This window comes from Anolis sagrei, chromosome 6 (genome assembly GCF_037176765.1).
Source record: "Anolis sagrei isolate rAnoSag1 chromosome 6, rAnoSag1.mat, whole genome shotgun sequence".
NCBI classification, from domain to species: domain Eukaryota; kingdom Metazoa; phylum Chordata; class Lepidosauria; order Squamata; family Dactyloidae; genus Anolis; species Anolis sagrei.
Genome location: NC_090026.1, coordinates 124,993,858 through 125,020,558, shown reverse-complemented (window position 1 = coordinate 125,020,558; position 26,701 = coordinate 124,993,858). Strand labels below are relative to the sequence as shown.

Genomic DNA, 26,701 nt, shown 5'->3' with positions numbered 1-26,701 from the left:
CAGTACTTCACTATGATACTTCATCTTGTTATGGGAGTCTTCCCACCGGAGTGGAAATCATATATTGGACAGATGGCAAGCCATTTAACCTCAGACTGAAAGCCAAAACCAGGTAACATCAACATCTGTTAGAACTCTAATACACCGATAATAATGTAGTATGCGCACATTCATAGGAAGACCTACAAGCCACTCTAAACACCTTTGCAGAAGCATACAAAAGCTCAGCCTCTCATGGAACATAGAGAAAACCAAAATGCTCTTCCAGCAGTCACCAGCCAATCCCTCTGTAATGCCATAAATGCAGTTTAATGTGTAACATTTAAAAATGCTGACCATTTCCTCTACCTTGGCATTCACCTCCCCACAAAAGTCAACATTGACACTGAAATACAACATTGCCTAAGCTCTGCAAGTGCAGCATTTTTCCAAGTGAAGCTGAAAGTGTTTGAGGACCAGGACATCCGTAGGAAAACTAAGGTGCTTGTTTATAAAGCCATTGTCCTCCCAACCCTGTTATACACCTGCTAAACATGGACTGTCTACAGACGTCACACTCAACTCCTGGAATAATTTCATCAGTGTTGTCTCCGAAAAATGTCAGCATTCTGGAAGCAAAGACCACCAGCACTGAAGCGACACTCCTATACTATCAACTCTTCTGAACTGTCCGAATGCCTGGTCACCATCTCCTAAAGCAGTTGCTATACACCCAGTTCAAGAATGGAAGATATAATGTTGGACAGGAAAAGAGATTTAAATATGGGTTTGCACAGTGTTCAGATGTGAACAGACATGATTAATTATTCTTATGTATAGTGTATATTGACATAAGAATAAAGTTAAGTGCTGCTTCATTTTGAAAGCTGAACTAAGGAGTCCAGTGTTGTTTGTGCTTTTCAGGCAGATGTTTGAAAGGTCAATGCAGATTGAGATAAGAGAGGTAATTTATCTCAATTCTACCAATAAAGCTAACCTTAAAAACTGTGGCATAGACACCGAGAATTGGGAAGCCCTGGCCCTTGAGCTCTCTAACTGGAGGTCAGCTGTGACCAGCAGTGCTATGGAATTCAAAGAGGCACGAATGGAGGGTGAAAGGGAGAAATGCATCAAGTGGAAGGTGCATCAAGCCAACCCTAACCAGGACCACATAGAAACTGATGTCCTCACTGTAGAAGAACATGTGGGTCAAGAATAGGGCTCCACAGTCACTTACAGACCCACTACACTTGGAAAGTCATAATACTCAGACAGCGAGGGATCACCTAAGATTAAGTAAAGTAGGTAAATAAGTGGCATATATGGCATGTATTCTGTATCTCAAAAACTGAGAAACAGCCCATATGTATAGGGTAAAACTGGTGAAGTTTTTGGAATCAGCAGGTCAAACATACCCAGAAACAGGGCTAATATTTGAGGAACCAAAATGTGTGTAATAATCATAATTAAAGTAGTGTAAAGCTGCACGAATTCTACAGTGCAAACGCACCCACAAAACCAACCGAATAGAAATACTTCCCCCAAATAAGCAAACCCGATATTCAACTGCAGATGGATTTGTACAGACTGCTGCAGCCAAGAGATAAGGACACAGAGCGCTATCTAAAGTGTGCAATGATTTGAAGCCAACAAGCAGCAATGAATCAACCCACAAAAGATTGCTTCCTTGCAAGCAGTCATAAAGGGAATGTATTTGTTCCTAGTTCTGAGCCACTAAAAGGCTCAATCTCCACTTTGTTTGTTCCCGGATTTGTAGACCATTTATCATACTGTCTGTTGGGGTGAACCACTGATAGTGCACTTCCTCTGATCTCCAGACTGAAAACACTTCCCTTTGTTGTCTAAGGCCAAAGCAGACTGGTACAAATACTGTTGGAAATAGCAACCTTCTACAAGCCTCCTAAACTAGTTATTTGTTATGTATATAATTGCAATTGCGGACTATATTATATGTACATACTGATATGCAGTTTTCCCTTAACTCTATGTTGATTGAGGTTGTGGGAGGGGCTGCTGACCATGTGACCAGATCTGGGACTATTCAGACTGAGACTCCATTTTAGCAGCCAGTTTGCATCAGAAGCAGTACAGTACAGTTTATAAAGTTAGCAGTGTTAGTATGCAGTTGGTAGTGTCCGTTTGCTGCAGCGTGTAGTCAATGTTCAGTAATGTATAAGACTGAAGAGAGTGTTAGTCTGTATGCAATAGAGAAAAGACTAAAACAGAATGCTTTAGAGAACTTGCTGGTCCATTTCCGAGCACAATTCAAAGTGCTGGTTGTGGCCTATAAAGCCCTATACAGCTCTGGCCCAGCTTACTTGTTTGAACGTATCTCACTCTACGTTCCGCCTTGTAGTTTAAGATCCACTGGGGAGGCCCTGCTCTCGGTCACACCAGCCTCGCAAATGCATCTGGTAGGGATGAGGGACAGGACCTTCTCGGTGGTGAACCCCCACTTGTGGAACTCGCTCCCTAAGCGAGATTAGATCGGCATCCTCCCTCCTTTCCTTTAGGAAAGAACTGAAATTGTGGTTGTGGAACCAGGCCTATGGCTAGCTGTCACATTGCCAGGGTTCTGCCTTATTTAGATAGAGGTGAATCAAACTCCCAGTTTTATCAAACAGTTTAATTAAAACAGCACTTACTTGCTGGCTGTTTTAATAGACCAAAATATAAAACACAAAGATAGCACTCAGCTACAGAATAAACGAAAACTGATAGCAAAAATAACTTCATAGTCAAAAGGGTCCAGTCCAGTGGTCAAATGCCAAGAGTTCAATAACAGAGTCCAGGGATCAAGAGTCTATACCGTAGTCAAAAGCCAGTCCAAAGGTTCAGGGTTCCAAGATTACAGAAGACAGGTCAGGATACCGAAAATCCAACAGACCTGGGGGAAAAACCAGCAGCATCCACCACCAAAATGCAACATATACTTTTCTCCTAAAGATCAGTCTCAAGGTTAGCTCCTTAAATCCAGTAACACCCAGCTGCAATCCATCTCCTGCACACCTCCACCCCTAATTGCTTTCACCCAACAGGAATTATGGGCGCTGAAGTCCAAAACACCCGGAGGGCCAAAGTTTGCCCATACTTGTCTTACTGGTATTGTCTCAATGGTCTGGTAATATACAGATATGCCTAATCTACACTGTAGAATCAATGCATTAATGATTCCATAGCTGGATACTATGAGATCGTGGGAACTATAGTTTGGTAAATCACCAACTCCTTTGGTTCCATAAATGGATGGAGACGGTGATTACGGCCTTCCCCGGCGTGCTATAGCCTTGACCCAGCATGTCCATGGCTTGGATGGTCAGTTCAAGTGGCAACAAGTAGTATATATCCTACAGTAGAGATACATGCACCCTAGTAATCAATATCCCTTTTCCAAGACAATAAACCAACTCTGTGCTGTGCCCTTCTTCAAACTCATATAATACTGGAAATACACAGAGATTTGAAATGTTTTCTTTGCTGTGCTGTTCTGATTTCAATAGGGGTATTTCACTGTTAGGTTGTAGGAAAGGATCAAACAATGCTGATAAAAATGCACTGGGGAAATCAAGGCACATTACACAAGCAATGTGTGAGGTCAATCTATATCAGTATTTTATTGTTGCTATTGTTGTTGCTGGTGGTGGTGTTGCCATTTCAATGGCGTCTGAGTAGTTAACATCTCAGACTTCTTATCTATCAGGAGGATTATGGTCTCCAGTCTTGGGAACGAGGTAAGGATTCAAGAACCAACTTGGATAAAAGCTTTTTGTTTTACTCTTTTCTTTCCCGCACAGGAAACCATTCCACCTTATCATCATGACCAGCTGTCAATTGAGATAAAGATGTATTCCTCTTGACGGACAAGTTAACACGACCTCACTTTTCTCCTTCTCACACCATATTCCTCTTTAACTGCATTGCGGTTTAAGGAGGTACATTTGGGATTCTCAGCCAGAGAGCACTTTAAAGCAGTGTCAGACTGCATTAAAGATACAGTGTAGATCAGTGGTTCCCAACTTGTGGTCCATGGACCACCAGTGGTCTGCAAGAATGAAAATATGGTCAGCGCCCTCACCATTACTACACCGTTGCCTCAAAACCATGCAGCAACTAGAGCAACTGGTCTTGCAAAATCCTCTTATATTGCCGAGGCAATGGGGATGTCAAGAGGGGAGAGGCTGACTACCAACGAAAGATTACTACTACCACATCAGCTCTAGATGGCTGTGGTGCAGTTGGCTGAGTGTCAGCTGCATGTGTCAGCTGCATTAAGATCACTTCTGACCAAAAGGTCATGAGTTGGAAGCCAGCCCAAGTCGGAGTGAGCTTCCAACCAATTGTGTAGCTTGTTGTCGACCTTTGCAACTCGAAAGACAGTTGTATCTGTCAAGTACTGGGCCTGTGGCACAGCTGTCTGAGTGTCAGCGGCATTAAGATAACTTCTGACCAAAAGCTCATGAGTTCGAAGCCAGCCCAGATTGGAGTGAGCTTCCGACCAATTGTGTAGCTTGTTGTTGACCTTTGCAACCCGAAAGACAGTTGCATCTGCCAAGTACCGGGACTCTGGCACAGGTGTCTGAGTGTCAGCTCCATTAAGATCACTTCTGACCAAAAGGTCATGAGTTTGAAGCCAGCCCAGGTCGGAGTGAGCTTCCAACCAATTGTGTAGCTTGTTGTCGACCTTTGCAACCTGAAAGACAGTTGCATCTGTCAAGTACCAGGACTGTGGTGCAGCTGTCTGAGTGTCAGCTGCATTAAGATCACTTCTGACCAAAAGGTCATGAGTTCGAAGCCAGCCTAGGTCGAAGTGAGCTTCCGACCAATTGTGTAACTTGTTGTCGACCTTTGCAACCCGAAAGACAGTTGCATCTGTCAAGTAGGAAAATTAGGTACCACCTATGTGTGGGGAGGCTAATTTAACTAATTTACGAGGCCATAAAAAAGACTCCAGCAAAGCATGCAGGGAATACGGAAGTACTTCATCAATGTGGCAGATGGACAATGAAAGCGACAGCTCCCTTGGCAGCCAGAAAAGTTAAATAGCCTCTGAATGTCTGTCTATATCTGTTGCATGTCTTTGGCATTGAATGTTTGCCATATATGTGTACACTGTAATCCGCCCTCAGTCCCCTGCAGGGTGAGAAGGGCGAAATATAAATACTATAAATAAATAAATAGATTATTAAATATGGTTTTCTGTGGACAAGCAGATGACTACTACTGGGTGGCATATGTTCTGTATCAGAAACTAGAGCTGATGTGGTCTATCCAATGCAATATTCTGAATCAGCACCCCAAATAACCAAACTGGATCTAAAGTTGACCAAAAACCGATGTATAACCCTTTTGGTACTAATGTTGGAGAGTGGCCCCTGGTCAAAGTGGTCCCGCATCAAGAGGTCGTTGCTCTAAAAAAGGTTGGGAGCCTCTGGTGTAGATGCACCGCTGAGCTCTTGGCCAGTGTGGAGCGATTGGCAAGCAATGCTTTTTGCATTCCTCTCAATGCTGCCTGCCAGTGTCAACTGTTTTCTTTCAAAATGCTTGACAATAGAGCTTGAAAGGTTCATTTTTGGGAAGCGCCAGTCTCAGAGTTTCCCACACTTTTGATCTCTTTGCCTGCGAGCTGAGACCTCATCTATACTGTCATATAATAATAATCATCATCATCATCATCCATCTCCCTGAAGGGACTCAGGATGGCTTCAAAGGCACTCCAGGGTACATATACAATAGGTACAAACAGTACGAAATTATAAAACATGTCACATAAACCCCTGTCAACACATGTAACATAAAATCAAAATAAAACAACAATAGACAAAACTAACTGCCCTCAGTTCACAAGGTGCCATGTTTTCAAGTTGGAATGGAAGGATTCAAGGATGGGGGCTAATCTAATCTCTTTTGGGAGGGTATTCCAGAGCCAGGGAGCCACCACAGAGAAGGTCCTCTCTCTCATCCCCACCAACCGCACTTGAGACGGTGGTGGGACCAAGAGAAGGGCCTCGCCTGTCGATCTCAGGACTTGTGGCAGTTCGTGGAAAGAGATGTGGTCTCAGTCCCAAAGATAGGTTGGACCCGAAGTGTATAGGGCAGGTATGGGCAAATCCAGGCCCAGGGGCCAGATGTGTCCTCTTGGGCTCTTTTCTCAGGCCCTCCTCTCTCACACCATCCTTCCCTTCCTTCTCTCTTTCCTTCCTTCCTTTCTTTACCTCCCTCTTTCTCCTTCCATCCTTCCTTCCTTCCCTCCTCCCCTTCCTTTCATCCTTCCCTTCCATCCTTTGTCCTTCCTTCCTTCCTTGCTCCATCCTTCCCTCTCTCCCTCTGTCCATCCATCCTTCCTTCCATTTATCCTTCTCTTCCTCCCTTTCTTCCTCCCTCCCTTCTCTTTTTTCCTTCCTCTTTTCCTCCTTGAGGGTGCTTAGTTGGGAGAAGAGAAGGTAAAGAGGAAACCTGAGAACCATGTTTCAAGATTTAAAAGGATGTCCCATTGAGGAAGAGGGGGAAAACTGATTTTCTGCTGTTCTGGAGATCAAGACACAAAGGAGCAATGGTTCCAAATGGCAGGGAAAGAGATTTGACTGAAAAGATTAGGAAGAACTTTGCGGCATAGGTGGTGAAGTATCCTTCTCAGGAGGCTTTTCCACAGTTTTTGTCTATCGGGAGTGCTTGGCAGGGGGTTGGACTTGGGGTCTCTTTTAACTCTAGGATTCTATATCAGGAATAGGCAATATGGGGGCTCATGGATGCACTTTTTCTCTCCTGTCCACCATCTCATCCTGACCAAGACCAACATTTTCCTGTCTTTTTCTGTCTCTGAAAAAAGAGGAAGGGGAGGAAATGGCAGGAAGGGGACTGGGGGAGAACCCCTCCCTCCTGGTCCACCCACCCTGCTTCAGCCTGCAATGGAGACCCCAAGTTAGAAAGTTTGCCCATGCCTGGTATAGGGCTTTATAGGCAATAACCTGCACTTTGAATTGAGCCCGGAAACTTGTCGGAAGCCAGTTTGGAATTACATTATATGTTCAATGTGGACTCATATAATGCAGTTTAACGGCACTGAAGTGTTCCGAACTATTATATGGCAGTGTGGACTCATATAATGCAGTTTAATGGCACTGAAATGTTCCAAACTGGATTATATGGCAGTATAGATGGGACCTCTGTCTGAGAGTTGCAACCTCTTCCCTTCAAGAAAGAAAGGAACTTCTCCCATGCCCTATTCAAGACTATTTTGAAGCCAACCTCTCTCCCATTTTATTATTGTTATTGATGCTATTTGATGTTATTTTTACTGTCAGCTGGACACCGTCCTATTGGAGATACCTAAGGAGGACGAAATCATCCTCCTGGGGGGACTTTAATGCAAGAGTCGGGCGAGACTTCGACCTGTGGCCAGGGACCATAGGAAAAGATGTGGCTTGAAACAGCAACTCGAATGGCATCCTGCTTCTCACCAAATGTGCAGAACACAACCTTGTCATCACAACACGCTCTTTTGCCAGAAAAACAAGTTCAAGACATCATGGAAGGACCCCCGATCAAAGCATTGGCACCTTTTAGACTACGTGCCAGAGACCGCTATGACGTGCTTCTCACAAGAGCCATGACAGGTGCTGACTGCTGGACAGACCACAGGCTAATTCGATCCACGATGGCTATCAAGCACAGACTCCAAGGAAGAAAGACAAGGTGCAATATGAACACCCAAGCCCTTCAGGAGCCCTCCAGATGAGCCCTTCTCCAAGCAGCACTCAAGGATCATCTACCCATAGAAAACCCCGAAAATGTTGAGGAACATCGGAACAAACTGAAGACCTCCATCATCCAAGCCTGCGAAGAAACGGCTCTACTCCGAACTCAAGAATGGAAAACGGAATGTTGGTGGGCAGGAAAAGAGATTTGAAGATGGGCTCAAAGCCAACCTTAAAAACTGTGACGTTGACATCGAGAACTGGGAAGCCCTGGCCCTTGAGCGCTCCAGCTGGAGGTCAGCTGTGACCAGCAGTGCTTTAGAATTTGAAGAGGCACGAATGGAAGGTGAAAGAGAGAAACGTGCCAAGAAGAAGGCGCATCAAGCCAACCCCAACCGAGACTGCCTTCCAACTAGAAACCAATGCCCTCACCGTTGGAGAAGATGCAGATCAAGAATAGTCACAGTCACCTCCGGACCCACCATTACACTGATCTTGGAAGACTATCCTACTCGGACAACGAGGGATCACCTAAGTAAGTAAGTATTATTGTTGTTATTACTATTATTTAGATTGTATGACCGAGGGCGGGAACTGTTTTGTTCTTTTACTTGTATTCTTTGTTAGCAAAGACTTCACAAAGCAATTGAACGTTCTGTTTCAGCAGCACTTGGGTAAGTCTTTCATGTGCTGCATATGGCTTATTCTTATTCCATGCACTAAACACATTCATATTTTGCTTTCTTTGTTGTATCAGTCACACCCTTATTTGCTTTTGGAACTAAGATGTTATTGAGTCAAGAACTTATCCTTTAAGGCTGGGCACCCAATTATGGAGGGAGGTGAGAGTTAATCTGTACCTAAGCCAAGGCTTCCTACAGCATATGTAAACAAAGGCTAACCTGTCTGTTATCCAAAATGTTTGGGACCAGGACAGTTTGAGATATTTTAATTTTATTATGGAATACTTATGTTTGCATATATGTATGCCATGCGAAGAAATTAATTGGTGTTTCATATGCACTGTATATGCATAGCCTGAAGGTAATTTTATGCAATATTTCAAATAATTTTATGCATGGCACACTGAACCATCCAAAAGGAAAGGTGTCACTCTCTGAATGATTTCAGATTTTGGGATTTTAGTTGGAGATGCTCAACAAGTCAGAATATCCCTGAAATTGGAGATCAGAAGAGCTAGCTCAGGCTTGGGCAAACTTGAGCCCTCCAGGTGTTTTGGACTTCAATTCCCACAATTCCTAACAGCCTACCGGCTGTTAGGAATTGTGGGAGTTGAAGTCCAAAACACCTGGAGGGCCCAAGTTAACCCAAGCCTGAGCTAAATCTTAGAACTTTAAGTTTCATGTGGATTCCGGGAAGTGGTGTGGTTTTTGGATCATGAATGGATGGTACGCTTGGTTAATTAAAAAATGGTTTAAAACTCGTTTCAGATGGTGGTTCAATTCTAAAGTCAATTCCGATTTTCACAGAAAAAAAATGTTCAAAACTTTTTGAAACTTCAGAGACTTTCGAATCCTTTCGTTAAATATTATTTCTTGTTTCATTGGGTGGTCTTTACTAAAAGTAGTTGTTTTACTCCAGAAGCGGGAAAAAGCAAGCAGAGGAAATTCCTTGCTTCTCTGGTTTAAAACTGGCTTCTCTGGCTTTAAAACTGACTTCTCTGCCTTAAGCCGAGGCCAAGAACCAGAAGCGGGGAAAAGCAAGTGGAGGATATTCCTTCCTTCTCTGGTTTAAATCTGGCTTCTCTGGCTTGAGCCGAGGCCAGGGACCAGAAGCGGGGGAAAGCAAATGGAGGGAATTCCTTCCTTCTCTGGTTTAAAACTGGCTTCTCTGGCTTGAGCCGAGGTCAGGGACCAGAAGTGGGGAAAAGCAAGGGGAGGAAATTCCTTTCTTCTCTGGTTTAGAACTGACTTCTCTGGCTTTAAAGCTGGCTTCTCTGGCTTGAGCCGAGGCCAGGAAATTCCTTCCTTCTCTGGTTTAAAACTGGCTTCTCTGGCTTTAAAACTGACTTCTTTGGCTTGAGCCGAGGCCAGGGACCAGAAGCGGGGAAAAGCAAGTGGAGGAAATTCCTTCCTTCTCTGGTTTAAAACTGGCTTCTCTGGCTTTAAAACTGACTTCTCTGCCTTAAGCCGAGGCCAAGGACCAGAAGCGGGGAAAAGCAAGTGGAGGATATTCCTTCCTTCTCTGGTTTAAATCTGGCTTCTCTGGCTTGAGCCGAGGCCAGGGACCAGAAGCGGGGGAAAGCAAATGGAGGGAATTCCTTCCTTCTCTGGTTTAAAACTGGCTTCTCTGGTTTTAAAACTGGCTTCTCTGGCTTGAGCCGAGGTCAGGGACCAGAAGTGGGGAAAAGCAAGGGGAGGAAATTCCTTTCTTCTCTGGTTTAGAACTGGCTTCTCTGGCTTTAAAGCTGGCTTCTCTGGCTTGAGCCGAGGCCAGGAAATTCCTTCCTTCTCTGGTTTAAAACTGGCTTCTCTGGCTTTAAAACTGACTTCTTTGGCTTGAGCCGAGGCCAGGGACCAGAAGCGGGGAAAAGCAAGTGGAGGAAATTCCTTCCTTCTCTGGTTTAAAACTGGCTTCTCTGCCTTGAGCCGAGGCCAGGGACCAGAAGTGGAGAAAAGCAAGTGGAGGAAATTCCTTCCTTCTCTGGTTTAAAACTGGCTTCTCTGGCTTTAAAACTGGCTTCTCTGGCTTGAGCCGAGGCCAGGAAATTCTTTCCTTCTCTGGTTTAAAACTGGCTTCTCGGGCTTGAGCCGAGGCCAGGAAATTATTTCCTTCTCTGGTTTAAAACTGTCTTCTCTGGCTTTAAAACTGGCTTCTCTGGCTTGAGCCGAGGCCAGGAAATTTCTTCCTTCTCTGGTTTAAAACTGGCTTCTCTGGCTTTAAAGCTGGCTTCTGTGGCTTGAGCAGAGGCCAAGAAATTCCTTCCTTCTCTGGTTTAAAACTGGCTTCTCTGGCTTTAAAACTGGCTTCTCTGGCTTGAGCCGAGGCCAGGAAATTCCTTCCTTCTCTGCTTTAAAACTGGTTTCTCTGGCTTGAGCTGAGGCCAGGGATCAGAAGGAGAGGAAAGCTGAGTCATTTCAAAAATGGCAGAAAAAGCTTCGGAAGGGCAAAGGGACTTCAGATTTTCTTATTTATGCTAAGTTTGGTCCAGATCCATCATTGCTGGGGTTCAAAAAGGTAATTTTTCCAACTTTATTCCAAAGTACGAAGATTCCGACGATACCTAACCATGCCTAATGGATGACCCTAGGAGTATCTTCTGACTCTAGGATTCTATGATTTGACCAGATACTTACAGAACTGTGATTCGGGCGATTGCAACACCTTCTTGGATTCCTGCCATATGGTCTTGCAGTCCTCCTGGAGCTTGTAGAACCTTTCCCTCCTCCATGATTCGGACTTGACTTTCAGGAGGTGGCTCCCCCTCAGGAGGAACTTGAGGTCTGGATCATCTTGCAGTCCTATAGAAGATAAAAAAAGGTAACAGTCAACAACTAGGACATTCACATAAACATTCAGAAGAATGTCCTGACAGTAAGTTCAGCAATGGAATATGGTGCCTCACAGTCTCCTTCTCTGGAGGTCATCTGCCGAGAAGGTTTCACGATGCCTTCCTGCACAGAAGAATGAGGTTGGATTGGATGACCACTGGAGTCCCTTCTAACTCTTATGTTTTTATCATTTCAAATTGGAGACTTGCTTTTAAAGACTCCTTTTCCCAGAATCCAGAACATGACTTTGCTGGCTGGGGGATTCTGGGATTTCTAGTTCTCTGTTTCTGCTTATGTTTAATTCTTTACATTTTTCTTTATCTATATAAATGAAATACATATGTATGTGTGTATCTACCTATGTTTGTATGTAGTTTTCAAGATGTCTCCCACACCCAGATAGCTCTATGACTCTCTCCAACGATGGATCTCTATCAAACTTGGCACACAGACTGACCAACTTTAAGTTCTGCGAATATCAGAGGATGATGGGAGTTATAGTTCACCCGTACTCAAAGAGCATTGTGAACCCCAGCAATGATGGATCTGGACCAAACTTAGCATACATACCCAACATGACCACCTTTAAATACTGGCAGAGTTTGAAAGAAATTGTCCCTAGATTTTGGGAATTGTAGTTTCACCCACAATCAAAGAGCATGACGTCCCCAACCTATGATGGATCTGGACCACATTTGGCAAACATACCCAACATGACCAATGTTGACTGTTGATGGCATTTTGGGGGGATTGACCTGGGATGTTGGGAGTTGTAGTTCACCCACAATCAAAGAGCATAGTGAACCCAATGTATGATGGATATGGATCAAACCTGGCACACATACCCAACATGACCAATGACAACTACTGATGGTTTTTTGTGGGGATTGATCAGGGATGTTGGGAGTTGTAGTTCACCCACCATCAAAGAGCACAGTGAACCCAACCAGTGATGGATATGGACCTAACTTGGCACACATACTCAACATGATAAATGTTAACTGCTGATTGTGGGGGGTTTTTTTGGGGGGGGGATTGACCTGGGATGATGGGGGTTGTAGTTTACCCACAATGCAAGAGCACAGTGAACCCAACCTGTGATGGATATAGAACAAACCTAGCACACATACCCAACATGGGCAATGTTAACTACTGGTGGTGTTTTGTAGGGATTGGCCTGGGATGTTGGGAGTTGTAGTTCACCCACAATCAAAGAGCACAGTGAACCCAACCTATGATGTATATGGACCAAACTTGGCACACATACTCAACATGATAAATGTTAACTACTGATTGTGTTTTGCAGGGATTGATCTGGTATGTTGGGAGTTGTAGTTCACCCAAATCCAGAGAGCACTGTGAACCCCACTGATGAGAGATGTGGACCATGATAGATATTATCACTATCAACTTTAACTGCTGGTGTGGTTTTGGGGGTAATGACAGATGGCGATGGGAGCTGTCGTTTACCCATATCCTTATGATAAATGTTAACTGCTGATGGTGGGGGGTTTTTTTGGGGGGGGACAGGGGACTTGACATGGGATGATGGGAGTTGTTGTTTACCCACAATGAAAGAAGCCAGTGAACCCAACCTATGATGGATATAGAACAAACCTAGCATACATACCCAACATGGCCAATGCTAACTACTAATTGTGTTTTGCAGGGATTGGCCTGGGGTGTTGGAAGTTATAGTTCACCCACAATCAAAGAGAATAGTGAACCCAACCTATGATGTATATGGACCAAACTTGGCACACATACCCAACATGATAAATGTTAACTGCTGGTGGTATTTTGCAGGGATTGATCAAGGATGTTGGGAGTTGTAGTTCACCCAAATCCAGAGAACACTGTGAACCCCACTGATGAGAGATGTGGAACATGATAGATATTATCATGATCAACTTTAACTGCTTGTGTGGTTTTGGGGGTAATGACAGATGGAGTTGAAGTTTACCCATATCCTTATGCATTTTATAATGGATCTACTAATAAATTCCAAAACCAAACAATTAACTATTTCTAATGTTTGTCCTTAAAAAATACCTAACACAGGCATCGCTGGGTACATAAGCTAGTAAGTTAGAAAAGGCATTGTGCGCCAGTATTGCTATAACAATGTGGGAATCACTGCACAAACACGTGGTCATAAATCAAACCAGACAACTAGAAGTAGAAGGAATCAGATCTTTCGCTAGCGGGATTATGAAGGATTATATTTGTCATAAGCACTCAATTTGCTCAGTCATTTTGCGAGACACAGCAGCACCGTAATAACATCAAAGAACAGCCCTCTCAATTTCATCATCACTGTGATTTGCGGATGATAAATGCCTCCGCGTGAACCAGAAAGGAATTCATCCCAGCTGCCATTTACTAAAATCATTTGTCCCCATGCTCAGCCTCCTCTTACATAACTGAACTCGTAAGCTTTCACCTGATGATGCCAGCTCATGGATACCTGTATATCATGGTGAGCATGTGAAGGTCCATAATGTCCATAATTGCAATCATAAGGTATAATCATCTTAATGAAACTCATGGATGGGAGTCACCAAAGCTTTGTGTAACCACAGCTGAGACATAGTAGATACAGCTCAGAAAAACGTTCGGATGAAAATGGCCCAGCGAATGATTTGAATGTTCTTTCCTCAGAATGATCTACTTGGAGCCCTTTGAGGCTTTCAAAGGTCTCCAAGGTTGCATCTACACTGTAGATTTGAATGCAGCTTGGCACCACTTTACCTTCCACGGCTCCATGCTATAACATCTCGGTAGTTGTCGTTTCACAAGCTCTTCTCTGCCAAAGAGTTATGGTGCTTCAGCAAACTACAACTCTCATGGAGCCATAGAAGCTAAAGTGGTGTCTAGCTGTGTTGATTCTATGGTGTAGATCAGTGGTTCTCAACCTTCCAGATGCCGCGACCCCTTAACACAGTTCCTCATGTTGTGGTGGTCCCCAACCATAACATTATTTTCGTTGCTACTTCATACCTGTAATTTTGCTACTCTTATGAATTGTCATGTAAATATCTGATATGCAGGATGTATTTTCATTCACTGGACCAAATTTGCCACAAATACCCAATACGCCTAAATTTGAATACTGGTGAGGTTGGGAGGGAGCTGATTTTGTCATTTGTAAGTTGTAGTTGTTGGGATTTATAGTTCACATACAATCAGAGGCAGCCATAGGTAATTTTCAATGGTAAGCAAACAGTATTTTGGCGCCTCCTCCCCTCACTCCCAAACCAATCACTGATATATATTTTCTGTTTGTCATGGGAGTTCTGTGTGCCATATCTGATTCAATTCCATCATTGGTGGAGTTGAGAATGCTCTTTGATTTTAGGTGAACTATACATCCCAGTAACTACAACTCACATATGTCAAGGTCTATTTTCCCCCAAGAACGCTTCAAGAGCGCCCCTGGGCAAAATCAACTATACTGCAAATGCTTACTTTGCGTAATGGGTAGAGCCGCCCCTGACACAGTTCCTCCTGTTGTGGTGACCCTCAACCATAGCATTATTTTCGTTGCTACTTCATACCTGTAATTTTGCTACTGTTATGAATTGTGATGTAAATATCTGATATACAGGATTTTTTTTCATTCACTGGACCAAATTTGGAACAATACCCAATACTCACAAATTGGAATACTGGTGAGGTTGAAGGGGGTTTATTTTGTCATTTGGGAGTTGTAGTTGCTGGGTTATAGTTCACCTACAATCAAAGAGCATTCTGAACTCCAACAACAATGGAATTGAACCAAACTTGGCACACAGAACTCCCATGATCAACAGAAAATACTGGAAGGGTTTGGTGGGCATTGACCTTGAGTATGAGAATTGTAGTTCACCTACATCCAGAGAGCACTGTGGATTGAAACAATGATGGACCTGGACCAAATTTGGCATGAATACTCAATATGCCCAAATGTGAACACTGGTGGAGTTCAGGGGAAATAGACCTTGACATTTGGGACTTGTAGTTGCTGGAATTTATAGTTCACCTACAATCAAAGAGCATTCTGAACTCCACCAACAATGAAATTGAACCAAAGTTCCCACACAGAACTTCCATGACCAACAGAAAATACTGTGTTTTCTGATGGTCTTTGGTGACCCCTCTGACACCCCCCTTGCAACCCCACTAGGAGTTCTGACCCCCAGACTGAGAAATGCTCATGTAGGTGCATATAAATCTATTATTTTAATGCCACGATTTTAAGGGTTGATTGACAACACTATAAATTAGTAGGATAAGGCATAATGATCCATACTACTTAAATTCTTGGTTTGTGGAAGTTAATTTGAGTGGTAGATTAGGGTATTTTTTGTCAATTTCCAGTACTTTTAATTGAGCCTGTGTATTTAAAAGGAACACAAGAAAACATTTTACTGAGTCTATGAAGTGACTAATGGGCACAAACTAACTGGCACATAACATCTAAACTCCGTCTCAGACATTAAATTCTTGGCATTCTTGGCCTTATCCAGACCTTAGAATGTTCTTTTTCAAAAAGAACTAATTACTTTGCTCATCACTGTTTTAGCTCAAGGGGCCATTTATCCCTGCAGACCAGCAAGGAAATTACAGAACTCATTACTGAACAAATTACCAGAAATTACAAGAAATTGCTCTCTTCTACCCCCAAGTGGTCAATTCAGACATTGCATCTTAAAGATACTGAGAATAATTCAAAAGATATGAGGTGGCCATCCATGTGATCTCTTTCTTTCCTCTCCCATTGCTCAGACTGAGTCAGCACAGACACATAACAACATATATCAAAGCAGGTGACCTATTCCAGTTCTTCTGGAAAGTAGTGAACTACAGCTAAAGGCATTATAAGCAAACATACATAACTAGAGTCCAAAGTGCACCTCCAAGAAGTAACTGGTTATCGAAATGACTCATCTGGGAAAATATCTTCCTTTCTAGATTTGCTTTGGACTGTTATATGCCTGGCTTAGCATAGGACAGGAATCAATCACTCCTTCAGATGTTGTTGGACTACAATGCCCAGTATTCCCCATTCATTGGTTATTAAGACTGCTGGGACTTGTAGTCCTGCAATGTCTAAAATACTGCATGGTTCCCATCTGCATTTTAATAAAAGATGGAAGCTTGCGTTTTTCTAGTTCATGTTGAATTCCAACTCCCATCAGTCCCACCAATAGGAAGTAGCTGGGGATGATGAAACTTGTAGTCCACCCATAGCTGGAAGGTTATGGGTGTTGTAGTAGAAGCCTAAGATTCAGAACTCAGTAGGTGACTCTTTTCATGACAACATTATAATCATCTCACATGGGATGGGATCCTTTTTTTGGAGAGGTTTTTCTATAGTAGCATAAACAACTGAACTTGGTTGAGGGGGAATGATGGGACTTATGGTCTCAAACACCAAGAGCGCCAAAGGCTCCTTTCGTCTCACTTAGAATCATAGAGTTGGAAGAGACCTCCTGGGCCATCCAGTCCAACCCCCTGCCAAGAAGCAGGAATATTGCATTCAAAGCACCCCTGACAGATGGCCATCCAACCTCTGTTTAAAAGCTTCCAAAGAAGGAGCCTCCACCACACTCCAGGGCAGAGAGTTCCACTGCTGAATGGCTCTCACAGTCAGGAAGTTCTTCCTCGTGTTCAGACTATTCTTTCTTGTAGTTTGAAGCCATTGTTCCGCGTCCTAGTCTCCACTTGATAGATAAGATGCCCAATAAGAGATAACTAAAAATACATTATGGCATGCAAAGGCAACATAATGGAACTGCAAAAAATAGTTGGTAAATTTCCAATTTCAGACACAGAAACTATCCATACAAAAGTACAGCCCTTTCCACAATGCAAAATGAACAAATGAACTGTGATTTCAGTTTCTGTCTCTCTATCTATGTTTATGTTCTGCTTGTGTTTTCACTTCCCTCTCACTTGTGGGTTGCCTACCATGTGGCTGCACTTTCAACACTCCAAATTTGCAGTGCACAGCCTGGAGACGTGCAATTTGTATAGTTTGTGTTTCATATAAACAGTATTTGGCTTAATGTGCAAATGTCCTGCCTTGGCAGAAAGTTGCCCTGTTCATACTTCCTTTTGTCTGTTCTGAATCTACTGTCAATGGTGCAAAGATCATCACACCCTTCCAGCTTCATTGGCTCATGCCAACGGAGATTCAAGCACATTAGGCTAAAGCTTAACTCTTCTAGAAAGCCATCATCCTCAATTGTTTCAAGCTCATGGACAGACTTTGGAAACATTACTTTTTGAATTTCAACTCCCAGAATCCACTACACAATATAACTATTGGCTGGATGGGATATTTAGGGAGTGTCCAATTCTGGGCACCACAATTCAAGAGAGATATTGACAAGCTGGAATGTGTCCAGAGGAGGGCGACTAAAATGATCAAGGGTCTGGAGAACAAGCCCTATGAGGAGTGGCTTAAGGAGCTGGGCATGTTTAGCCTGAAGAAGAGAAGGTTGAGAGGGGATATGATAGCCATGTATAAATATGTGAGAGGAAGCCACAGGGAGGAGGGAGCAAGCTTGTTTTCTACTTCCCTGGAGACTAGGACGCGGAACAATGGCTTCAAACTACAAGAGAGGAGATTCCATCTGAACACGAGGAAGAACTTCCTGACTGTGAGAGCCGTTCAGCAGTGGAACTCTCTGCCCCGGAGTGTGGTGGAGGCTCCTTCTTTGGAAGCTTTTAAACAGAGGCTGGATGGCCATCTGTCAGGGGTGATTTGAATGCAATATTCCTACTTCTTGGCAGAAAGGGGTTGGACTGGATGGCCCATGAGGTCTCTTCCAACTCTGTGATTCTATGATTCTATGATTATGTAGTGTTTGTTTTTGTTTTTCGTGTCAGGAGCAACTTGAGAAACTGCAAGTCGCTTCTGGTGTGAGAGAATTGGCTGTCTGCAAGGACATTACCCAGGGACAACTGGGTGTGTGTTTTTAAAATGTTTTTACTATCCTTCTGGGAGGCTTCTCTCATGTCCCCGCATGGAGCTGGACCTGATAAAGGGAGCTCACCCGTGCTCTCCCCAGGTTGGATTAGAACAGGCAGCTTTCAGGTCCGCAACCGAACGTTCAAGTCATCAGTCCTGCTGGCAAAAGGGTTTAACCCACCGCGCCACCGGGGTCTATAAGTGGTATAAGTATTAGATTATGATTCCAGAAACCAGGGTTTGAATCCCCACACATCCATAGAATCCCAACTAGTGACCTTGAGCAAGTCGCACTCTCTCAGCCTCAGAGGACAGCAAAAGAAAACTCCTGCTGAAGCAAATCTGACCAAGAAATCTCCTTAATAGATGCACCATAGGAGCACCATATGTTGGAAATGACTTGAAGGAACACAACAACAACAATCACAAACCTGCAGCATATCGTCTCCAAGATCTGTTCATCTGTTCATCTGTTGCATTGCAAGGTCAGAACTTGAAGCCTAAGATGACCACTTGTGGTGTCACAGCGATTGAGCCCTGATGATGTCACAAGAGGCTGCCCTTGATGATTTATTTATTGTATCAGAAGCAAACCAAGGGTACAGTTGAAAACACAAAGTTTAAAAACTTGGCATTATATTAAATGTCCTTTGATCAGAAGCTATCCACTTGGAGTGCTTCTGGTGTTGCTATAAGAAGGTCCTCCATTGTGCATGTGGCAGGGCTCAAGTTGCATTGTAACAGGTGGTCTGTGGTTTGCTCTTCTCCACACTCGCATGTTGTAGACTCCACTTTGTGGTCCCACTTCTTAAGGTTGGCTCTGCATCTCGTGGTGCCAGAGTACAATCTGTTCAGTGCCTTCCTTCCAAGTCATCCAGTCTTCTGTGTGCCCAGGGAGGAGTTTCTCATTTGGTGTCAGCCATGACTTGAGATTCCAGGTTTTAGCCTGCCACTTTTGGACTCTTGCTTGCTGAGGTGTTCCTGTGAGTATCTCTGTAGAAAACTATTTCTTGATTTAAGGCGTTGGCATACTGGCTGATATCTGAACAGGGGATGGGCTGAAGATGTCAATGAAGATGTCCTTTCATTATTGGCTGCTACTTCCTGGCAGATGTCAGGTGGTGCAATATCTGCTAAACAGTGTAATTTCTCCAGTGGTGTAGGACATAGACATCCTGTTATAATGTGGCATGTCTCATTAAGAACCACATCCACTGTTTTAGTGTGGTGAGATGTGTTCCACACTGGGCATGCATACTCAGCAGCAGAGTAGCAAAGCACAAGGGCAGATGTCTTCACTGTGTCTGGTTGTGATCCCCAGGTTGTGCCAGTCAACTTTTGTATGATATTGTTTTTAGCGCCCACTTTTTGCTTGGTATTCAGGCAGTGCTTCTTGTAGATCAGAGAATGGTCACTCCCAGGTATTTGGGTGTGCTGCAATGCTCCAGTGGGATTACTTCCCAGGTAATCCTCAGAGCTCGAGATGCTTGTCTGTTCTTAAGGTGAGAAGCACACTGCTGAACGGCTCTCACAGTCAGGAAGTTCTTCCTCATGTTCAGATGGAATCTCCTCTCTTGTCGTTTGAAGCCATTTTTCCTTGTCCTAATCTCCATGGAAGCAGTAAACAAGCTTGCTCCCTCCTCCATGTGGCTTCCACTCACATATTTATACATGGCTATCATATCTCCTCTCATCCTTCTCTTCTTCAGGCTAAACATGCCCAGCTCCTTAAGCCACTCCTCATAGGGCTTGTTCTCCAGACCCTTGATCATTTTAGTCACCCTAAACGTGAGAATTAGAGAAGAGGATCCAGACCCTGAAACTCAATTCTGAGAACTGCAAAACTATATGAGCATGATGCCAAAAGTATGAATGGCTTAGTCAAGGTGACTCTGAAGGACACTCATTGCATCACCTGATGAAAAGACAGGTGAAACTGGATGCCATCGGTATCCCAATGACCTCTCACCTCAACTTCCAAGTGATCTCTCCCTTTAATTAAATTAATCATGAAAATTAAGGTGGTAGGGCTCTCCCATATAAATGTTGTTGTATGCCTTCAAATAATATTCTAACGTATGGCGTCCCTAAACTGAGCCTATCGCAGGATGAGATTGTGGCTGAGAAAGTGTGACTCACTCAAGGTCACACAGTGGATTTCCATAGCCGAATAGATAATTCAATCCAATGCTTTTTTAAACAAAATCATGTCAGAAACTGCAAGTCACTTCTGTTGTGAAAGAATAAAATAATAATAACACTGTATTTATATTTCCCGTGGGGACTCAGAGTAGATTACAGTGTTAACAGAAACCAGCAAATAGTCAATGCCTTGTTACAATACAATGAGACACACAAACACAAACAAGGCAAAGGCTTCTCCTTTCATTTCCGGCTTTGGAGGAATTGATGATCATCTCTGTCTCTGATGGAAGATGCTATTCTCCATTTCCAAGCTGAGGAGCCTGTGTTATCACCTCCTGATTGTGTGATCGGCATGATTGCTTGGAGCATCTTATGCCTTTCCCACCAAAGCAGTACCTATTTATCTACTCACATTTGCAAGTTTTTGAACTGCTGTGTTGACAGGAGCTAAGGTTAACAGCAGGAGCTCACCCAGTCCTGTGGATTTGAACTGCCAACCTTCAGGTCAACCGTTCAGCAGCACAAGGGTTTACACTATTGTGCCACCATCTGCAGAGATGTTGCCCAGGGGATGCCCAGATGTGTTACCATCCTGTGGGAGGCCTCTCTCGTGTCCCTGCATGGGAAGCTGGGGCTGACAGATGGGAGCTCACCCTGTCTTCCAGATTTGAAAGGCTGACCTTTAGATCAGCAGTTCAGCCGGCACAAGGGTTTTACCCTTGTGCCACTGCAGCTCCAATCCAATGCTCAAACCACTCAACTAGGCTGGGTCTCATAACATTATCTTTCTATTTGGAATGAAATCCCTCAGTCTCAGTTTCTCTAAATTACCATAATAAGCCATCAGTTGAGGCTATATTATGTCAAGTGGGGTGGCCGGAACCAGTTCTGGGTTTTATTTTGAACTATCAGGGGGTTATCCAAGGTCCTGAATACTATCTCCAAATTCAGCACTTGGAACAGCTACTCAAATACTCTTTTAAAACACAGTTTTTGTCCTTGGGTTATAAATGTCATTTCCTTATTGGTTCTATCATAAAAACATGGGACATTTTTATTAAACTAAAAAAAGTTGTCCTGTAGCACATTTTACTATAGTTTTTCAATAAATATCTCATAGAGTTCCCTCCAATTCAATTAAGTTTCTGGAGCATATCAACTACTTTCAAAGTAAATAACACACAACTAACACTTTCAAACCAGGAAAAGATTTTCCTTTCCAAATTTTGTTACATAGTGTAATGGGACTTGAGAACCCAGAATTTTTTTATATCCACAGGGTCCTGGAACTACAACTCAGTTGTCTCCACTATGTATTGAAGTTGTATAGATATATTTGATGTGATACATCGATACCAGGCATGGGCAAATTTTCTAACTTGAGGGCTGCTTGTTAGCACTCCCTGATAGGAGGACTGGCTGCCCGGTGATGGAAAGAAGGAAGGGAAGGAGGAAGGAAAGAGAGAAGGAAGGAAGGACAGAAGGGAGGGAGGGATGGAAGGAGAAAGAGGGAGAGGGAGAAGGAGGGAAGAAAAGGGGAGGGAAGGAGGGAAGGGTGGAAGGGAAGAATGGAAGAAAGGAAGGGAAGGATGGAAGGAGAAAGAGGGAGGGAGGGAAGAGGGAGGGAAGAGGGAAGGAAGGAAGGAAAGAAAGACAAAAGGGAAATAAAGAAGGAAGGAAAAAGAAAGGGAGGGAGGGAGGAAAGAAGGAACGAAGGAAGGATGAAAGGGTGGAAGGGGAAGGAAGGAAGGAAGGAAGGAAGGAAGGAAGGAAGGAAAGAATGGCGGAAGAGAAGAAAGGAAGAAAGGAAGGGAAGGATTGAAGGAGAAAGAGGAAGGGAGGGAAGAGGGGGAAAGAGGGAAGAAAGGAAAGCCAAAAGGGAAGGAAGGAAGGATGAAGTGGTGGGAGGGAAGGATAGAAGAAAGGAAGAGAAGGATGAAGAAAGCAAGGGAAGGATAAAGGAAAGAGAGAAGAAAGGAAAGACAAAAGGGAAAGAAGGAAGTAAGGAAAAAGAGAGAGAGGGAGGAAAGAGGGAATGAAGGAAGGATGAAAGGGTGGAAGGGAAGGATGGAAGGAGAAAGAGAGAGGGGAGGGGGGAGTAAGGAAAGAGAAGGAAGGAAAGATCAAAGGGAGGGGAGGACAAAAAGGTGGAAGGGAATGGAGGGAGAGGAGGAGGGAAAGAGAAAAGCAAGACAAGGCAAAAGGGAGGGAAGGAAGGATGAAAGTTTGGAAGGGAAGGAAGGAGGGAGGAAGAAAGAGGGAGGTAAAAAAGGGAGGTAAGGAGGAAGGAAAGAGACAAGGAAGGAAGGAAGGAAGGAAGGAAGGAAGGAAGGAAGGAAGGAAGGATAGAATGGAGAGAGAGTGGAGGGCCTGAGAAAACAGCCCAAGGGGCCACATCTAGCCCCTGGGTCTGGGTTTGCCCATACTTGATCTATACTGTTTTCATTTTCTACATCTTTGAATATTTAAGGTTAATGATGAGCAGGAAGGACAACTGAGCATGCCTTACCCCACTGAACCCATTGAGTAACACAGCCAAGTGTTCAGCATATAGTTAACACATAGGGCCTAAATATGAGCTCCAGGGAGGGATGCTGAGCATAAAAGGGCAGAAATAATAGGAGCCTAAGGGTTGGAGCCGAGGAGCCAGCCTGGGAGGCCTAACCTTCAATAACCCACCCCCTGGGTCACAGCGGATTTGACCAAACATAGCCCTACAAATCCTTATCATCGCCACCATCACCAACCTATTTCTACATGGCCTTCTTATAGTGACACCGCAATCAAATCACCTTCCAGTAACACTGGAAAATTGTATTTGATGAAATATGCAAACACTCCAGTCAAGTCAAGACATATTGCAAGTCAAGATTGAATGAGCCAAACATTTCAGAAATAAATATCCGCAAGATTCAAGGGCTGCTGATCCCTGCGCCAGAAATACTTGTTCAAAAAACATAGCCCTTTGGCACTAAAGGGGACTCCACCCTTGTATTGTTTTCCTTACTACTGAAATGTAGATTGTAAGACCATTAGGGCAAGGCCCACTGTACATTTATATTTACACATGAGGCAGAGATAGAAGGAGCCATTGCGAGGGCCGCACAAATAGTCTTTGAGGACCCTAAGAAGCTTCAGGGTCATATTTTGCCCATATGATTATTTAATTGACCGATCAATAGTTCTGCATACAAAAACAACTTTTCTCAGAAGCTACAGCCTCACTACCATCATCTCTCACAAAAGCAAGTCTAGCTCACCGAACCCACAGCAACAACAGAGCAAAGGAAACAGAGATTTCCTGTTTCTTTTTTCAATCAACGTTCTTTCAAAGGTAGAGAGCTAGTCTGCTGACTTTCTATCAATCACAACAAAAACAATAACATGACAGCAATATACAAAATATTTGAGACAGATTGTGGGAAGTTGATTGCAGTATTTCATGCAAATGACATTCCTTATTTCCGTCACTTAAAATACACACATCAGGCAGAATCTATTTTTCATTTATTGTTTTACTTATACTAATACTGACTTAGTTTTTTTTCTCGACATGCAACCTTTCTCCCAATATAAGATCCAAGGCAGATCATAATATGACAGAAAACAGTTGTCTCGCCTTACCTACAGATTCTGCATCCACAGATTATAATATAAATTTGCATCCTGGGGTTATAAATGTCATTTCCTAATTGGTTCTGTCACCAAAACATGGAAAAGGTTTATTATACTGCAAAAGAGCAACATTTCTCAACGTGTGGGTCAGGAGCCCTGGGGTGGTCATGAGGGGATGTCAGAAAAGTCACCAAAGATCATCAGAAGACACAGTATAAAACCTACAACAACCCACAGTATTTTCTGTTTGTCATAAGGGTTTTGGCCCAATTCTATCATCGGGAAGTTTGACCCAATTCTATCATCGGTGGGGTTCAGAATGCTCTTTGATTGTAGGTGAACTATAAATTGCAGCAACTACAACTCCCAAACTCTATCAGTGTTCACATTTGGGCATATTGAGAATTCATTCCAAGTTTGGTCCAGACCCAGGGGCGGCTCAACCCATTACGCAAAGTAAGCATTTGCAGTATAGTTGATTTTGCCCAGGGGCGCTCTTGAGGCGCTCTTGGTGGAAAATAGACCTTGACATATGTGAGTTGTAGTTACTGGGATGTATAGTTCACTTACAACCAAAGAGCATTCTGAACTCCACCAATAATGGAATTGAACCAAATATGGCACACAGAACTCCCACGACGAACAGAATATATATATCAGTGATTGGTTGGGGGGGGGGGGGGGGCGCCAAAATACTGTTTGCTTACCGTCAAAAATTACCTAGGGCCGCCTCTGTCCAGACTCATCATTGTTTAAGTCCACAGTGCTCTCTGGATGTAGGTGAACTACAACTCCCAAACTCAAGATCAATGCATACCAAACCCTTCCAGTATTTTCTGTTGGTCTGTGTGCCAAGTTTGGTTCAATTCTATCGTTGGTGGTGTTCAGAATGCTCTTTGATTGTAGGTGAACTATAAATCCCAGCAACTACAGATCCCAAAGGACAAAATCTATCCACCCTCCAACCCCATCAGTATTCAAATTTGGGCATATCAGGTATTTGTGCCAAATTTGGTCCAGTGAATGAAAATACATCCTGTATATCCAATATTTACATTAAGATACATAACTGTAACAAAATTACAGTTACGAAGTAGCAATGAAAATAATGTTATGGTTGGGGGTCACCACAACATGAGAAACTGTATTAAGGGGTCACGGCATTAGGAGGGTTAAGAAACACTGACATAGAGTCGCAACCAATTTCAACTTAGTTTGTGGCAGCCACAAAAACAAAGTTCCTGGAGGATAACAACTCATTTCAATGTAAGTATCGCACAATTACACAGGAAATAACACTTTCAAACCAGGAACATAATATTCTTCCAATTTTGTTACATAGTGTAATGGGACTTGAACATCCATGGAGTGTGGATCTTTTTTAAAAAGATGTATTAAAGTATTTGTAAAAGGGTGTGAAAAATATAGCAATCATGATATAAATAATGAACAACACTCCAAAGTCCACCTGCAATAGATGGTTAACGTTCAAAAGTAAACAGTGCCGTGTTCTCCAGCCTTCGGAAAGAAAGCTGAGAAGCAGCCAAGAACACATCACTCGAAGCCGGATGAAAGGGAAGAAAAGAACATAGAAGAAAAGCCACAAGACTGGAAGGAAAAGAACTTATCGAAGTGAGAGTTCAGAGGGTTCAAAATAACTTTTTGGTTTTACTTCAAGGTGCGTCAGAGATCAGAACATCTGCCGAGTCCGGTTGAAGATTGCCAAGTCTCTTACCCAATCTTTTCCCATTGAGAGCTGCGACTTTCCGGCTCTCTTCCAGCAAGAGGTTCTGCTGGGCCTTGCTGAGGATGGGCTGCCTTCGGAAGCACTGCATGGCTCTCCGGGAGAGGCACCCGGCGACCGAAAAGGCATCGGGAGGCTCTCTCCAAAGGCCAGGGTCAGACCCAGTTGCCACCACTGAGTTCCTCGTTGACAAAGAGCGCGTCGGAAAAGTTGGCACCAGGCGCAGAGACAACAAAAACACCAGAGGCAGGGAAGGAGGGGAAGGACGGAGGCTGAAGGCTTGGCTGTCGGATGTGGGACGGTGACGTTGGACAATCACAGCTCTCTCTGGGAGAGGAATTGCACTGCACGCCTCTCTTAGGCAGGACCAAGGTTCCCTGGTAATTAAAGCTTAATTGCTTTTGGGTGTCACACGGCAAGGGCAATCTGTGATACCGCTCTGCCTTCTTTCTCTCTTGGTCATGCCTCCCCTTAAGGGTTCAAGACACATGAAAGTGAATCTTGTCCATATCATTCAGGCAGGCATGGGCAAACTTGGGCCCTCCAGATGTTTTGGACTTCAACTCCCACAATTCCTAACAGCCTCAGGCTTGAGGCTGTTAGTAATTGTGGGAGTTGAAGTCCAGAACACCTGGAGGGCCCAAGTTTGCCCATGCCTTTATTAAAGAGAAAATTCACCTTAACATGACCAGCCCAGCCAAGTTGATGTTCTGGTGTTATGATGGGGATCAAGAACAGGGCTCCACAGCCACCTATGGACCCACCACCAAGACATCACATCCAGAAGACAATCATACTTGAGCTACGAGGGATTGCCTAAGTAAGTCAGTATTTTAATGGTCTTGTGTTGCGTCATTCTGTTTTAATCCTATTTTACTCCACCTGGGCATCACTATTATTATTACTATTACTATTACTATTATTATTATTATTCACTTGATTTCCTGCAAATCTCTTGAGAAGACAGGCAGAGTAATGTCAGCATGCTGGAAGAAGTCAAGACCACCAGCATTGAAGCGATGATCTTACACCA

At 43.6% G+C, this 26,701-nt stretch overlaps 1 protein-coding gene across 2 annotated transcripts in view; it reads right to left on the bottom strand.

The window, feature by feature from the left end:
• Nucleotides 1–26,701, bottom strand: part of PLCD1 (phospholipase C delta 1) — an 89,613-nt gene that overhangs the window by 44,401 nt on the left and 18,511 nt on the right. Inside the window, exons 1-2 of one of the 2 annotated variants that reach the window (XM_060782639.2) lie at nt 25,660–26,002; nt 11,012–11,176 (exon numbers count right to left, since the gene is read on the bottom strand). In XM_060782639.2, the coding sequence (XP_060638622.2) occupies nt 11,012–11,176; nt 25,660–25,759 (265 nt within the window). In that variant the 5' untranslated portion in view covers nt 25,760–26,002. Of the gene's footprint in view, nt 1–11,011; nt 11,177–25,659; nt 26,003–26,701 lie in introns of those variants that run through there. The other variant, XM_060782640.2, reaches the window with a different exon arrangement.